This window comes from Acomys russatus, chromosome 20 (genome assembly GCF_903995435.1).
Source record: "Acomys russatus chromosome 20, mAcoRus1.1, whole genome shotgun sequence".
Taxonomy (NCBI): Eukaryota; Metazoa; Chordata; class Mammalia; order Rodentia; family Muridae; genus Acomys; species Acomys russatus.
In genome coordinates this window covers 3,180,055-3,196,487 of record NC_067156.1, presented here as the reverse complement: position 1 = coordinate 3,196,487, position 16,433 = coordinate 3,180,055, and the positions used below count along the sequence as shown (strand labels likewise).

The 16,433-nt window shown below is 46.7% G+C and overlaps 1 protein-coding gene across 1 annotated transcript in view; it reads right to left on the bottom strand.

Moving 5' to 3' along the window:
• Positions 1-16,220, bottom strand: part of Ttc39c (tetratricopeptide repeat domain 39C) — a 90,511-nt gene extending 74,291 nt beyond the window's left edge. Inside the window, exon 1 of the mRNA XM_051163747.1 lies at positions 16,041-16,220. Coding sequence (XP_051019704.1) covers positions 16,041-16,204 — 164 coding nt within the window. The 5' untranslated portion in view covers positions 16,205-16,220. The remainder of the gene's footprint in view (positions 1-16,040) is intronic.
• Between the last annotated feature and the right edge of the window lie 213 nt (positions 16,221-16,433).

Below are 16,433 nucleotides of genomic sequence, written 5' to 3'. Positions count from 1 at the left end.
AGAGTGATCTACCAAGTTAACATAATTGCTGCTGAAATGACAATGATGTATTTTTGTAGGAAAAAATCCATGTTAAAATCATATAATCTTAGACTCCAAATAGTCAAAATAAAATCTCTATAAGGACAAAGCTAAATGTCACACATTTCCTACAAACTACAGTTACTCAACACCGCAGAAGCAAACTGTAAAACCACAGAACAGAGCAGCCCAGAAATAAATCCAGTGCTTGTGGTCAAATGATGTCTATCAAGGAAGCCAAGACCATTAAGAGAGGACAGGGTAGTGTTGTTATTTTGTTTTAACTGAGGGTGGGAGTCCTAGAACTCACTGTCTGAACCAGGCTGGCCTTGAAATCAGAGGAGGAGCCTCCTGAGTGCTGGGACTAAAGGCGTGCGCCACTGACAAGGAGAGGGTATTCTTTACAACAGTGTGAGCAGGCCAGAGGCTAACTCTGGTGATGCTCCTCGGGTCACTCATTGATAGCTAGACTGGATGGCTACTGAACCCCAGGGATCCTACTGTCTCTCTACCTCCCAACACTCAGACTGCAAGCACACACTATGACCCAGCTTTTTCACATGGGTGCTACCAGGCATCAAACTGAAGCCTTCACGCTGGCAGGGCAACAAGTTTAGCAAGCAAGCCATCGCCTCGCCCAGCAGTGTGCCTTTGTTAAGCTCTGTATCCTCAGTCACAGCCCTCCTTTGCTTCCATCAGTTCAAGTGAAAAGCAGTGGTCTACTACACAGGTATAAGCCTGCCCGACACCACAAGCATTCCTCTCAAGTTTTGCTTATTCAAGTTCAATTCCTGTTACATTTAGAGTTGTTGCTACATTCTGAAAATAGTTCTAGGGGTTAAATAGCCAAGCATTTATATTTCCCGGTATCATTAACATGTATCAAATAACCCTCCAAATACATTAGCACCACTTCCTGTTTCTTCTCTCCCTTAAGACACACGAATAGACAGGCAAGTCAATCCTTTCTAGTCTTGGCTATTAGCACACAGACACCGAACTGGTGAGTAGTTGCAAAGGTGACAGCCAAACCACACGTCTCAACTCACTTTGGTCCTGCCATCTGTCTCCCAACCAGAACTTCTCAAACGATAACCAGACTGGGGCTGGGGAGATGGCTCAGTGGGTGAGAGCACAGGGGCTTCCAAGATGAGAAGGAAACAAAATGACTGAGACAGTTTGCTGCCTAGACAGTTTGCTGCCTGGACAGTCACCCAGAACTCTCTATAACATTGGCGCACCATCCGGTTTATGCAAGTAATAAAGTTTCATTCTTTCTCATGTCTTTAATGGGGTTGAAGACCAGATAATTTAGTCTTATGATTAACCTAAGCTGTTTAAAGGTTAAGATGTTTCTAGGTCTAGATAGAGGTTTTGAGTTGGCAGTAATGAGAGAGGATAGATATTGATTTTCATTCAGAATTTCAGACTTAACAAGATAGGAAAGATGTTTTCTACAAGGTTGCCAAATGCAATTAGCCAAAACACCTTGAATGTAACAGTCATATGATCCCTGATTGTTTCATGGTTCTTCTTTCTGTATGTAATTTTTCTACTTATATGTAATAATATAAATGTATATGCCAAAAAAATCTTAAAAAAAAAAAAAAAGCACAGATGCTTTTCCAGAGGACCTGTGTTGGACAGCAACACCCACGCAGTGGCTCGCAACCTCTGAAACCCCAGCACCACGCAGTGGCTCGCAACCTCTGTAACCACAGCAGCACGCAGTGGCTCGCAACCTCTGAAACCCCAGCACCACGCAGTGGCTCGCAACCTCTGAAACCCCAGCACCACACAGTGGCTCGCAACCTCTGTAACCACAGCAACACACAGTGGCTCGCATCCTCTGTAACCCCAGCACCACGCAGTGGCTCGCATCCTCTGTAACCCCAGCACCACGCAGTGGCTCTCTCATCCTCTGTAACCCCAGCACCACACAGTGGCTCACATCCTCTGTAACCCCAGCACCAGGGGCTCTGATGCCCTCTTCTGACCTCTGCAGGCACCAGGCATGCACATGGTATGCAGTCATATAGGCACACAAAAACATCCATATGAACAAAATAACAAAATAAAAATAAAGTTTTTAAAAAACGCTCCAAAATTGATCGAGGTATTTTCATTATTTTTTAATCTTTAAGATACAAAATGGTGCTGGGTGTGGTGGCGCACACCTTTAATCCCAGCACTCGGGAGGCAGAGTCAGACGAATTGCTGTGACTTCAAGGCCAGCCTGGTCTACAAAGCAAGTCCAGGACAGCCAAGGCTACACAGAAAGACCCTGTCTCAAAAAACCAAAAAAAAAAAAAAAAATCCCTTCTTTACATATATTGCAATAAGATAGAAATTGTGTTAATGCTTTTATAAATGAAAATATCCAGATACCTATCTGTTTGATCAACCCAAATCCAAAATCACTTACATCTTTTGGGGAGACACCTCTCTCTCTCTCTCTCTCTCTCTCTCTCTCTCTCTCTCTCTCTCTCTCTCTCTCTCTCTCTCTCTCTCTCCCTCTCTCTCTCCTGTCACTAAGAGGGCCACATGTTCTCCCAGAGCACTTCAGTGGAGCACGGACATTTCCCTCGTGCTTGCTTCATTACTCTGAAGATGCATCAACCATCATTTCTTAGACCTTGAGAGTTCTGTGATGAGTCTTTGTTGTTTCGCAACTTGAAATTCTTCTATTCAGAGGAAAGCTCCCCAGAATTATTATGGTCTCTCAAAAGCTCATTCCAGGACTAAGACATGAAAGGGATTGTGTAACCCACCCAAATGCCCTTCCTTTCCTGTTAGTTTAGCAGTGCGAATTGTTCCAGAACAAGAAAGAAGCTCACAATCGCCCATTTCTGCAGTCCCAACTTTGGCTAAGCCACTTGAGATGGCCACTTCGGCTCCCACAGCCCAGCCTCTCATTTTATCATTTTACGTTTCTATGTTATTTAAAGGGCGTGGTTTCTAGTTCACTCTGTAATCTTCATTATGTGAGCTACTGAGGGTGTCACCAATCAACAACGTAGAAATAACAACAACAACAACAAAAATGCAAATGGCATTTCCCATATAAACGGAACTCTTTTCTGAGCAATTAAAGTGAAACTGACTAGTGTGAGGCCCAATTCCGCCCCCCACCCCCCCAGCCAGGGTGGGTCTCCAGGCAGCTCCATTCTAGCGCAGGTGTCCGGGGTCCTGTTCCACTAGCACCGACCTGATAAACTCAACCCTTTCTTCACGTTGGTTTCAACCAGAAGAAAAGACTAGTGGGATTTGCAAGACAAGCTCTTGTCAAGTTCTTTTCTTATTATTCCAGCGATTTCCCTGACAAAGCATAACTTGAGATTTTTGCAATTCGCTGCTCAAAATGAGGGACAGAAAAAAGTCACTCACAGTGACTCATCCTATCGGGAACACCCTTAAGAGGCCAACTCGGCAGAGACAGCAGAGATTTTTTTTTTTACTTTAATCCAACTGCTTTTTAAGGAGTCTGTATCATTTAGCAAATTCAACTTGAACTTGGACGCTAAATGTTGTGTGTGTTATTCCCCCCCCCCCAATCATGTTAGAATTGTACTAAAAAAGCCTTATGAATAATGAGATCACGGGATAAGGATCTGCCAGTCTGTGTGCCCTTGATGGTGAGCTTATGGGTGAATGAAATAAGCTCAGGGGAACGTGGCCCAGAGGTGAGGCAGGAAGTACAGTCCAAAAGCAGATGTGGAGTTTCTACAGTGAGACAAGCAGCAAGTCATCATTCCTTGGGAGGGAGAAGTCACAGGCTCAGACCCAGATTTTTCTAGAAAAGCTCCACCCAGCAAGGAATCTTAATGCACAGGAGTACCTGTTAGACAGGCTGAGCTAACATGCAGGTGCCACAGTGAGAGCAAGAACAGAGCAAGTGCTCTGTAGTATGGGACCCTGTGAGTGGCTTCTAGATACAAGGAGGACAGAGTGTCACTCCAAGGCGTCCTGCCCTATTTCCCCACAAGAGAAAATGGTCTTTTGGGCTATGTAACTTTTGGGCAACTGTACTTCCTTTCTGGGGATGCGGGGCTTTTAGCTTTTAAAAATGGGTTTTTAATTTGTATAATGGACATAGTAGAAGGTTTCCCAGGAATCCAGTAAGTCAGTACCCTGAGGTTCAAAGCTGAGAAGACTTGGGTAATATCAGAGAAGAGAATTCAGGCTTCTGAATCAGAGGCCTTGAGGCTAGAGAGGCCCAGGACCAGCAGGTTAGGTCTGCGCTGGGTGAGAAGAGAAGAAGGTTCCTCGGTGGCTTTGGGACCTAGAAGCAGCATGTGTGTGACCAGGGGAACCTGGCGCTTTGGATGAGTAACCATGAGACTCAACACAGGGGCTCTTTATCCCCCAAGGGAACTTGCACCAATGACCGCAGATAGAATTCAGGTTCAGTGTCTGCCACCATGCTCACGGCCATAGCTTCAGCTTGGGCAGACTTTCGCCCTCCTGCAGCCTGTTAGTGGAAGACTGAATTCTGTGCTGTTCCTCCCAGCCCTGGATTCACTACAGACAAGGAAGCCGGTGCTGAACCTCTGTCCTGGTGTCTCACTGTGGAGGCATTTTGGAAACTTGTGATGTCATTCGAATCAATGTAGTCACTGCATTGGGACAGGACCGAGGATGCAAGCCATCCTGCAGTGTGTGGGCTCCCTGGCACTCTGCCCCACTTGTCCCACTTCAGCATCTCTTGGGAATTATGAAGACACAAAACTGCTTTAATTATCTCTCAAACTGGTTCCAGACCCTCGTGGTTAAGATGGTCAGTACTTACAGATAACCTATGTGCATTCTCCGTGGCTTTGAGTCATCTGGACTACCATTAATCCTATAAAGCCAATGCATGGCTCCATTTGTGTTGATTCTGCACCACACCAAATGCAGAGCAATGTTGGGGGATGATCCAATGTATTTTGATGCTAATTACTGCTTGCTGTCTCTGTGACACACCTTTTGATTAATAAAAAGCCATCCTACCTGGGCAGGGCAGAGGCAATAGAGGCGTGGATACGGTTCTCAGGCTTAGAGAGACAGAGAGGAATCCTAGGAAGACGATAGTCCAGAAGAAGAAGAAGAAGACGAAGACGAAGATGAAGAAGAAGAAGGAGAAGGAGAAGGAGAAGAAGAAGAAAGAGAGGAGGCCGCCATGGGTTAGATGGAAGACAAACACATGGCCGGCGTGGATGGAGATTTGGCCCAGATAAAGAACATTAACAAGTATTTGTGATTATGGATGGGAGGTAGCTTGATAGAAATTATTAGAAGCAGATGGCATGGGATTGGGGCAGGTATCACATGCCTGTCCCACTATTAGAAGTAGTTTAGAGGATTAATATCTGCGCTGCCCTAGGTTAACTAAGGCTACTTTAAAATATAACAAGTGTCAGTGTCTTAATTGATTGCTAGCCAGACATACTGGTAATACAGATAATTAAAAACAACAAAGCAAACTCAAATTTTGTTCCTTAGAAACTTCTGGAATTCCTTTCCTTCAGGTATTTCCGATCCCTAGTTGGCTCACCCTTGGCTGTAGAAACTATGGGTGCAAAAGGTCAGCCGTATTCCTTTCAACATTCAAAGATTTAACCCTTATAATGGAAAACTGTGTTCCTAACGGCCAAATTGCTTGTGGTCTTAGGTGGACACACACCACAGCACCGCTAGCCTGCATGTAACTGCATCACATGCTAGAATTTAAGTAGAATATTATAATCCACTTCAGTGTATTCAGCATCCCATAAATTACTGAAGACATGAAATACTGGACACCAACAAGTATAATTACTCAACCTACTTTTTTTTTTTTTTTTTTTTTTTTTTTTTTTTTTGTCTAGCTCTTAAGTGTTTTATAACAATTTTGTTTAAAAAAAAAATTGGGAATTTGTTGTTTTAACAAGATTTTTATTATTTTTAACCAGATGTACTGTACTTGTGTACGTGTCTATGTGTGGGTGTACGCACATGAACTGAGGTGTCCACTGAGGCTAGAACATGGTATTGGGTCCCCTGGAGATGGAGTGAATGGGTGCCTGTGAGTCACCTGACATGGGTTCTGGGAACTGAACTTGGGTCCTCTACAGGAGCAGTATATACTTTTAACCACAGAGCCATCTCGCTGTCCCCTGATTCTTATTTTTTAACTTTCCTTGGAGACCGATATTGCACAACTCTCCTCAAAACCCTTTGCAATTCATCCCCTAACCCTGACTGCCTAGTGAAGGTTTCTACAGCCTTGACTGGAGCGGCGTTTCAAGATACAGACTACTCGCTAAGTCAGGGTACAGCCAGCAACAGCACAGCCCTCCGTTCCCTCACGTGCCCTGCCTGCATCCTCCCTCTGTTAGAGCCATTCCCTTTCTCTTAACACAGAGCGACTGGCTCCAGCTTCCTGCTGTCAGAGCCCATGGCCATGTCATTCGCCACCTGAGCACAAAAGCTTCTTGTCTTTCACTCCTGAACCTCTTCACTGCTTACAGCCACAGCTTCTGCCTACAAGTTCTCCTGGTGGAAGCAGGCTGAGCATCTGTGTTTGGGAGTGTATGTATGTAATTTGAATTATGAATGTGTTTTACTTCTTAATACTATACTATGGGATATTCCATCTGCTAATCTCATTTTCAGACCATAAAGGGGGAATTACAGACTGCTGCCATCCACAGAGGGCCTGGGTCTGATGCCATCAAGAGTCATGGCTCTAGAGAGCATCGCTACACTCATACCAGGTTCCTCCAGAAACCAGCTACTCCTGAAACTCAGGAAAAACTTCTGGAGTCTGGGGTTACACATCTGCCTCTTTATCTCAGGGGAGCAAAGTCCCACCAGGGGTGAGCCCCAGGGCCTTGAAATGGCTAGGTGAAGGACAAGACAGCTCCCCAGTAAGGCTGGCCTTGCTCTCACCGCGAGCACACAGAAGTACACAACAGGATGGGTAATTTGCCAACTACTCTGCTGAGTGGTCAGGGCAAGGGCAGGAGGAGGGAGGCTGGGAAGCCCAGGCAGCACACAGGGCCCCTTACAGCAGCCGGGATGTGGTGAGTTGGGGAGGCGTTCCCGGGTGGCAGGAAGTAGTTCATATTCTGCCTGGAGAACTCACCCAGAACAACGGGTCTCTTCAGTGCATTCTCTTCCTTAACTTTTACAGTAAAAACAGAGGTCATGTGCAACAGCTACTTAGAGGCTGTGGGGCCACACCCACCCCAGCGCACTTACTGTTCTGTGCTTCTCTTGTCTGCCCAAGGGAAATGATCAAGCACTGTTATGCGAGGAATAAAATCCCCAAAGCTGTGTGTGGCACTACCTAGCAGCCATCTTGCTTATTTTGATGTATACTGGGGTGGGGTGGGGTCACCTCAGTTAATAATGACACTGATGCCACAGCTGGGGCTGATGTGCCTGTCAGGCAGATGTGAACAGAGGCATGAAGTGACCATGTCCCCATTTACACAGTGGCTCCCAGAATGCACCTTGGCATCTGATGAGACGTCCATCCCAGAAATGTAGAAATTTCTCTGAACACTTTCCCTGTGCATGTGTGTATGTACCTTGTATTGGGAAACTCTTCCATGATAGAGTGACAGGCAAAGGGTGGAGCCAGCACCATAGCACCCATAGGGGGATGGAATGCTGGCAAAATGCCAACCAACCTGACTCAAGAACACAAGTGCATCTCAGTCTTCAGGATGCTGTCAGGAAGTCACGGGTGCCGCTCCTCCCACGGCAACTTTACAGCTGACTCCATACAAAACGATGCCTTCACCTCCTTGTTCAGAAAGTGAAACGTGCCCACTCCCCTGCCTCAGCTTCATACACAAAGGCCGATTCAGTGTTGAAACCAAAGGGTACCATACTCATGAATTTAGGGTTCTAGGAACAGAGTACGTGCTGAAAGGGGTGCTGTCGGCCATCATCTTCAGGAGACACAGCTCAAGACCCACAGTGGGTGCCCAAACCACTGACAGTACTGAACCTTCTGAATACCATGTTTCTTCTTCATCCAGTACACAGATGATGGAGTTTGGATTATAAAGTGCACACCGCAGGAGGTTAACATGAAATGCGACAATTAATAACAATGTCTTATAATAAATTAGCATAAAGTTATGAATTGGCCAGGTGCAGGGACACACACCCCATAGTTCCAGGACTTGGAGGCTGAGGAAGGAGTCTGAAGCCAGCCTGGACTATCAGGAGGCTCTGTCTCAAAACACTAAAATGAAATAAAATAAAACCTATGAGTTTATTTCTAGAACATTCTATGTAACATTTTCAAACCATGGTTGACTGTGAGTAACTGAAAGTATGAAAAGTGAAACCACAGAGAGGAGCATAAGGCAGAGACCAGTTCCTCCTCCCTCTGCCTGCCTTGCCTGCTCTCACAGCATCAGCTCTAGATGGAGTTTTGAAATTGAGGGTAAAATACATTTGGACTACACAGCTATCGGCTTCCTGTATTTCTTCAATGCTCCCCGCCTCAAGTCCTTTGCAATGGTCACTTCAAAGTCTCACTGCTGTTACTAAGTAAGGGTTACCCCGGCAAAGAAAACGGGGTGAGAAAAATGGTATGTGTGTTAAGAGGCCAAGCAGCTAGTGAAAGGTATAAACTCATGAGAAAGCACAATGTGTTTGAAAATCTACAAATGGTTTCATGTAAGAGGGAAGGCTCTCGCGACGGCTCAGCAGTTGAGGGCAAGCACGGTTCTTGCTGATGAGCCAAGTTTGGTTCTCAGCATCTATGTAAGGCAGCTCATAACTATCTGCAACTCCAGTTCTAGGGGGAATCTGATGCCCTCTACTGGCCGCTGTATGCACCTGCACTCACATGTGCATATACCCCCTCGCAATTGAAAATTAAAACTAATCTAAAATAGAATAGAAAAGTCTCCATGGTACAGTGCCATTTCTCTCTCATTTTCTCAGCCTTATCAAAGCTTTATTAGCATCGCTCCGATGGCTTAGAGGAGGAGTCTCATCTAACTGAGGTAGCTGTTAACACACTGGAAATGACTCACAGCATACATTTCCCGGAGGCACATCCTTTGTTTTGTTTTTTGTTGTTTTGGCTTTTCAAGACAGGGTTTCTCTGTTTAGCTTTGGCTGTCCTGGACTCACTTTGTAGACCAGGCTGGCCTCGAACTCACAGTGATCCGACTGCCTCTGCCTCTCCAGTGCTGGGATTAAAGGCGCATGCCGCCACGCCCTGCTGGAAGCACATCCTTAACTATGAATCTGTCCAAGTGAGTGTGCGTACATACACATGTATGTGTGAATGCCACAACCTAAGGTTTTGGGGTTTGTACTTTTGAGGAATTACTTCCTCTAAGTACCCCCATTATTCTATGGGCAACTGCACATTTTAAAAGAATCCCACTTTCAGCTAGATGAACTCTGAAGGACTATTTAATCAGAACCCTTCCATGAACTGCAACAGGAAATGAGGATGAGCCTTTTGACCGTCACACCACGTAGGGAAAGAAGACAGAAGAATCAACAGATGCACTTCCCTCGTCACTAACTTTGCATCACTCTTGATTTCATTCCTCTATTTTTCTTGCACTTCTGCATCTATGTATTTACCCACAGACTCTAGAAGCAAAGCTGAGCTACCCTGCTACGTCTGAGCACTCAGCTTCCCGCCTTTCAGTGATCTGACATGGTGTCAGGCAGGGGCAATGCCTGGACCCTACTAGCCAGGTGTCTCTTATATGAATTGCCCAAGAATGCCCATGGTTTGTACCTGGGGTCAACACACTTGACAAGGGCTAGCTGCGTGGTCTCTGTCACAACTTTCTACTGCGAGTGGGTACAGCAGCCACAGGCCAGTGATGATCAAATAAGTGTGGCTTTGTGCAGTAAAACTATGTCTGCAAAGCAGGCCATACATTCCCAGCATCTGACTAATACCAAGCCATCTCTGTAGCAATAATCCTAGTTCCACAGTTAACATGCTCTCTACATGCAGCCACAGAATGTGTGCCTCCATTACATGCTCCATAACTGTGCTGGGCAGCTTAGGATCTGTATATGCATTACACACATCTACACACACACACACACACACACACACACACACACACACACACACACACACATTGTTTACTACAAATTTTCCTTTTTTTAAAAGATTTATTTATTTACTTATTATGTATACAGTGCTCTGCCTGTGTTTACACCTGCAGGCCAGAAGAGGGCATCAGATCACATTATAGATGGTTGTGAGCCACCAAGTGGTTGCTGGGAATTGAACTCAGGATGTCTGGAAGAGCAGTCAGTGCCCTTAACCTCCGAGCCATCTCTCCAGCCCCCAATTTCTTTCTTTTCTTTTCTTTTCTTTTTTTTGCCATTTTATAATTTAAGATGGAAAAGAAAACCAGAATTCCCAATCTCACCCATGTCTTCTTTCTCTATCAAATCCTTATTTATTTGTGCATCTTTGTCATCGGTGAATGTTTAATGGCCAATGCACACTTTAATCTGCCGTGCTTGGGATGGAACGTAGGATTCTATGCGTTCTCAGCATGTTCTTTAATATGCATATTATTTCAGTAATAGCCACAGCCAGAATGGGTAGCAATGTTAAAAAAAAAAAAAAAGTAAATGTAAAAAAAAAAAAAAGATGCCAAGAGAGGAGTGGGATGCAGCTCAGCTGCTAGAACGCCTGCCTAGCGTGTATGTAGCCCTGTATTGGATCTCCAGCACCACATAAAGTGGGGCATGCCTGCCACCTTACCACTCAGGAGGTATAGGGAGATAGTGGAAGTTTAGTCTGGTTCTCTATTACATAGCAAGTTTGAGGCTAGCCTGGGCAACATGAGACTTTGCCTGAAACAAGAAAAAAAAACAAAAACAAACAAAAAAAAAACAATGTGAAGACACAGAGAAAGGGAGGCAATGGCAGCCTTAAGGGGAAGGAGGAGGCTAACTGTTCAGTAACTTCTATCGCAACAGAAACTACAAAGCTCACTGGAGCTGCACGTGTCTCTGGTCATCCTCACAGCTTCACGTCTGCCCCCTCTCCTATCAGCCCTCTGATTAAAAAGCCCTTCAAGACAAAAATAGGAAACAACTGTGTGACATTTGGAGGCAGGAACCCCAGGGAGCTAATTATGGTCACGACGGTACAAACACACAAGTGTCTGAGGGAACAGTGAGTTGATGACTGACAACCAAACAGCCCTAAGAGGAAGCACTCACTCAGAGGCAGGATGGACCAGACAGAGGAGAGGAAGATGCAGAAACAGAAGAAACCACCCTCGTGACGTCAGCTGCTACTCAGCCAGCTGCAGCTTTGGTGTCTCCATCTCTGCCCCTACCTGGGTTTCCACCAACTCTTCTCCCAGACTCAGCTTAAACCACATCATCCCTCACATCTTCTTTTCATTCCTCTCCCCCCAACCCCTCTCCCGCAGCTACTCTCCTTCATCTGACTGACTTTTGCCTCATCCTTAAGTTCACACAGCATTTTCTCTGTAAAACGTCCTCTGGCTGGGCTCGCCACTGTTCACCTCCGCACCTGTGAGTGTGATTCCTAGCCTCCTCGCTGAGGTCAACGCGAAGCACAGCAGTGAGCCGCTTTCATGCACCCTCACCAAGCGTCTTACCACTGTTCCCAAGGATTGAATGTTTCACACAGGCCAACAGTTCAATATGTGGACTGTCACACACGAGCTCTGAGAACAGGAGTGTCATCAACTTACAAACAGGGCCTCAGGCTAAACGCAGGAAAGTCCTGTGGCATTAGCCAGTCAGATTTTTCTTACAACAAAATACCGGGCACAGAGTACTTTATAGCAATTTTTCCTTAAGCTCAGTGTTGCAGAGTTTCAAAGTCCAGGACCATTGACACCATGGTAAGGCGGGCGACACTGGTACATGGAGGCCCCTTCTGTAGGAGTAACAGGCCATGGGTGGAGGGAAAGGAGGGCCAGCCTAGCTCCTTTTGTGACACATGTCTCAGAACTACCAGAGAGTGCCATGAGAAATAACCTCAAGGCCCCAGTGACCTAACACCATCTGACTGGGTTCCCCCTCCTAAAGCTTCCCCCTACCAAAAGAGCCAAAGCTTTAACCAGCTCCTAAAGGTTCCAGCTCCTCCAAGAGTCAAGCTTTTAACCTCAATGGACCAGAGAGACACAAAACACATTCACATCACAGCACAATCCTGTCTTGGTCTCTGTGGAAAGAGCTCCAAGTGCCTGGCAGCGGCTGAGCACTAACCATGGGCGGCTTGTCACTGCATAGGCGCTGTCATTTGCAGAAGGAACAGCTGCTAGCAACCAGGGTCTTGTTGACATCTGAGAAGAAGGTCTCTACTATTCAGATGCTTCCAATCCCCCTAGGAACAACATCTGCGCTCTACAGTGCAGAATGGCTTTCGTTGTAAGCAGTCTCTGCAAAGTGGCCACTGCACACTTAGCACCTATTGAGGAAAGTTCTTATCTCCTTAATGTGGCAGGAGAAAATGACATTCTTTTTTTTTTTTCTTAAGTTACTTTTAATCCTAGAAGACAGTGTCCCTTTGTTCATCTGAAGAACAGCATTTTACCACAAAGCGGACAGTGAGTCACTGTAAGAGGACAAATGAAAAACAAAAAGCTAGCAAGCTGGTCCCCCCCCCCCAATCTGGTCCCTCCTCTCCCCCTCTGTGGATAAACTGAGGGACACTCAGACCCTGGTGATGAAGTCGATGCTGCGTTTCCAGCAGCCCCTTGCTGGGTCAGGAAAAAAAAAAGTTTCCCAAAGCATCATATGATCGTCAAATGTAGTAGAGGATAGGAGGTGAGCAAGGCTAGGAGAGCTAGTGACTGTCAAGATGGCTTAGGCGGTAAAGGTGCTTGCCCCCAACCCCGAGGTTCTCAGCTTGATCCCCAGGCCTCACACGATATATGCCCCATGCCCCCCCCCCCCCCCCCCCCCCGCGCCACATGCACTGAATAAAGCAAGCAGACATAATTAAAAATTGCATATATATATATGCAATATATGTGTGTATCTATACATATATATTTATGAGCTATCTGCATGAAAGGGCATTCCGCCTTGTGCTGAAATAGTGGTGAGGGCAACAAGCACCTTTCACTGTATGCATGCACGCGTGATGTCAGGTTTCCCTGATTGTTGTTAATACGGGTGTGTGTGTGTGAGAGAGAGAGGGGGGGGGGAGGGAGACAGACAGACAGACAGACAGACAGACACAGATAGACAACTCATGTATCCCAGGATGGCCTCCTCACATGTAACCAAAAATAACTTCAAACTTCTGACCCTAATCCTCCTGCCCGAATTCCAGAATGGTGGAATTACATGCATGTACCACCATGCCCTGTTTGCAGGAATCCAAGGCTTCATGCAAAGTAGGCAAGAACTTAACCAACTGAGCTCCATTCCTGTCCCCAGCTCTCTTCCAGTTGAGCTTGCCAATCACATTGTGCTATGGGGATCAGCACCACTACTTTTGTTTTATAGGCAATGAAGCCGTTTTTGAGGAACTGAAAGGCCAGCACCCACAAAAGCGCAGGGCTAGGGCTGGGGCCCTGGTCCCGAATGCCCGTTTCTGACCATCCTGTGCGACTGTGCTTCCCAACACTTGCATGAGAAGCAGCACGCTCTGGAGGTGGGAGGGATGCGAGGTCTCCCCGTATCCCAACACAGCAGATGGAGCAAGGGAAAGCTGATGGGATAATGCTGTCAGTCTCCTGCCTCCTCTCCCCCCACCTCGACAGGCTTTGTAACAATGCTAGAAAATAAGGCCCCGGGCAGACTGCAAACATCTAACCGATTTAGCAATAGAGGAAGAATGGTAAAATGAACGCCTCTGATTTAGCATGGGGTGATATATACCCAGTCAATGCCGAAGGAATCTCAGTCCCTGACTGTCATAAGTGACAACGTTATGAGGGCATGTGGCTGGTACTTGGGCTTGACAAAAAACAGGTAGTACAATGTCTTCCCTTCCTTATTCTCAGTTCCCATTGGAAAATACAGTAGATAGCTCCCAGCTACACACTGCCTGGGCTCCTTCCCTACAGAAAATATTCCACTCAAAATGAATCTCTATGTTCAATGGCGATCACCAGCCTTTCAGCTGCCCTGTTGATATCCCAAGAAACTGGACAATGGTTCTCAACCTTCCTAACGATGCAACTCTTTAATACGGTTCCTCATGTCATGGTTACTCCCAACCGTAAGTTATTTTCATTGCTACTGTTATGGATTGTAATGTAAGTATTTTTGGAGATAAAAGTTTGCCAAAGGGTTTATGATCCACAGGTTGAGAACCACTGGGCTAGATAAAGAAAAGGTTTCCTGCTTTCAATATGCCAGTAACATTACTGCTTGGTTTATATAGCAAGTTCCAGCCAAGGCTGCATAAAGAGACCATCCCAAAAACAAATTAAAAAAAATAAAAAATAAAACAAACCTACAAGCAACTGATAATACAGAATTAGTAACTTTTAAAAATCCTCCATCAGGGCCTGGAGAGATGGCTCAGCAGTTAAGAGCACTGACTGCTCTTCCAGAGGTCCTGAGTTCCGTTCCCAGCAACCACAGGGTGGCTCACAACCATCCACAATGAGATCTGGTGCCCTCTTCTGGCCTGCAGGTGTACATACAAGCAGAACACTGTATACATACTAAATATTAAAAAAAAAATTAAAAAAGATTTTTAAAAAAAATCCTCCATCAAAGCCTTTGATGGAGCATATGTGTGTGTATACATATGTGTGTTGTGTATTATATGTTTATATATATACATACACACATAATATATATATATATTATGTATGTATTAAATAAGGTGTTCTTACTTAAAAGTAAACCTGCTGTAGAGCCAAGGTGTGGGGTGCAAGCCTGTAATCTTAGCACTGGGGAGGTTCAGATAGGAGGATCAAGGCTAGCCTGAGCTACAAACTGTAGACTATGTCCAACAAAACAAAACAACAACGTAAGTAAGGTTTAACGACAAGTTCCTAGTTGTAAGCTTGCTTGGCTGTAGGCGGGGGTAGCTCTACCCCGGTGGGAATGCCATTCTTTGAAATCTAAGCATTTCTCGCTCCCTAACACACTTTCCCCATCACAACCACGCTGCAATTCGCTCATATCATCCTAAACTACAGGCATCAAGAAACTGTGAAGCACACGCCCTTAAACATGTTCACGACAGCCGCTAGGCATTTGATTGCTTGACCACATTCACAGAGCCAACCAGTTGGTTCCGTGAAGCAGATCACCGGGATGCTGCGGGTTCCCGATGAAACCAAGGCTCCTTCACCACAGCTACTAGGCTTAGTTCTTGAGCTTAATTTTTCAAAGACAAACAGAAATTAACAGAACACACGTGCTTCCCCTTCCACTCTTCCGTATTAAAAAAAAAAAATCCCTCTATTTTTTTCGTACTAGAGAAATTCTTAACAAATGGGCTCTCTTGAAAGGCATCAGGAACTCATTTCGAAGGCTGAGGCTTTAGATGGATAGACAGAGATGGGCGATCAGAGTTTGGGCTGAAATGTTTTAAGTTCCTGCACAGAGCGACAATTACACTACACTGTCTTCAAGTAACAAAAGCACGGGAGTGCCGAGGGCTACAAAGCAGAGCGCAACACAAGGACCCAGCGAGGGTGCAGCGGGCTGTTTTCGGGTCACAAAAGGCTGCCCAGGCAGAAAGCGAGCCAGAGTGCCAACCCTGCAAGTGCCAGGCTCGCTGCTGCCTCTGATGCATCAGCCCCTTGAGCAGTGCGCGGTGGGGGACCAAGCGACAGCTCTGGAAAGCAGCAGAGAAACACTGGACACTCCTCGGAGGGCAGAAAGTGAGCGGGACTGCGGTCCGAGAAGGGAAGGGACAGAGTAGCGGGGGATGGGGTGGGGAGGAGGATGAGGACAAGGCGCAGGGCAAAGGCTGCAGATAAAGCCCTAGGAGGCGAAGGGGAGCAGGGAAGAGAGCAGCAGCAGGTCGCGAGGTGACCACCCGGTGCGCGCAGCCTAGGCAGAGTCAGGAGAGCGGGTGTCACCTGTATTGTTTGAAAAGCTGATCTGACTCCCTGAAGCCGTTGTTGAGCAGCATGTTGATGCCAGCCAGGGCCAGCTCCGCGTCCTGCAGAGGCGCCGCCGCCGCCACCGAGTCTGAGTCGCCGTCATCCCTCCGCCGCGGCCGCTGCTGCTCCGAGCCGGCCATGGGCACACGAGGCCCCGCGCGGGCCGAGGCGAGGTGCGGGAGGCGGCTGCAGCGGCCCGCGCTCCCTAAGCCCCGCTCCAACCTGCCCCGAGCCGAGCACAGCAGCCGGCAGGGGGCGGGGAGGGACGCGAAGGCGGAGCCGCCGCCCGGCTGCGGCGCGGGGAACGTGGGCGCCCGGCCGCCCCCACCCGCCGCCCGGGATTACTCAGCAGCCCGCTCGCGGCCACCC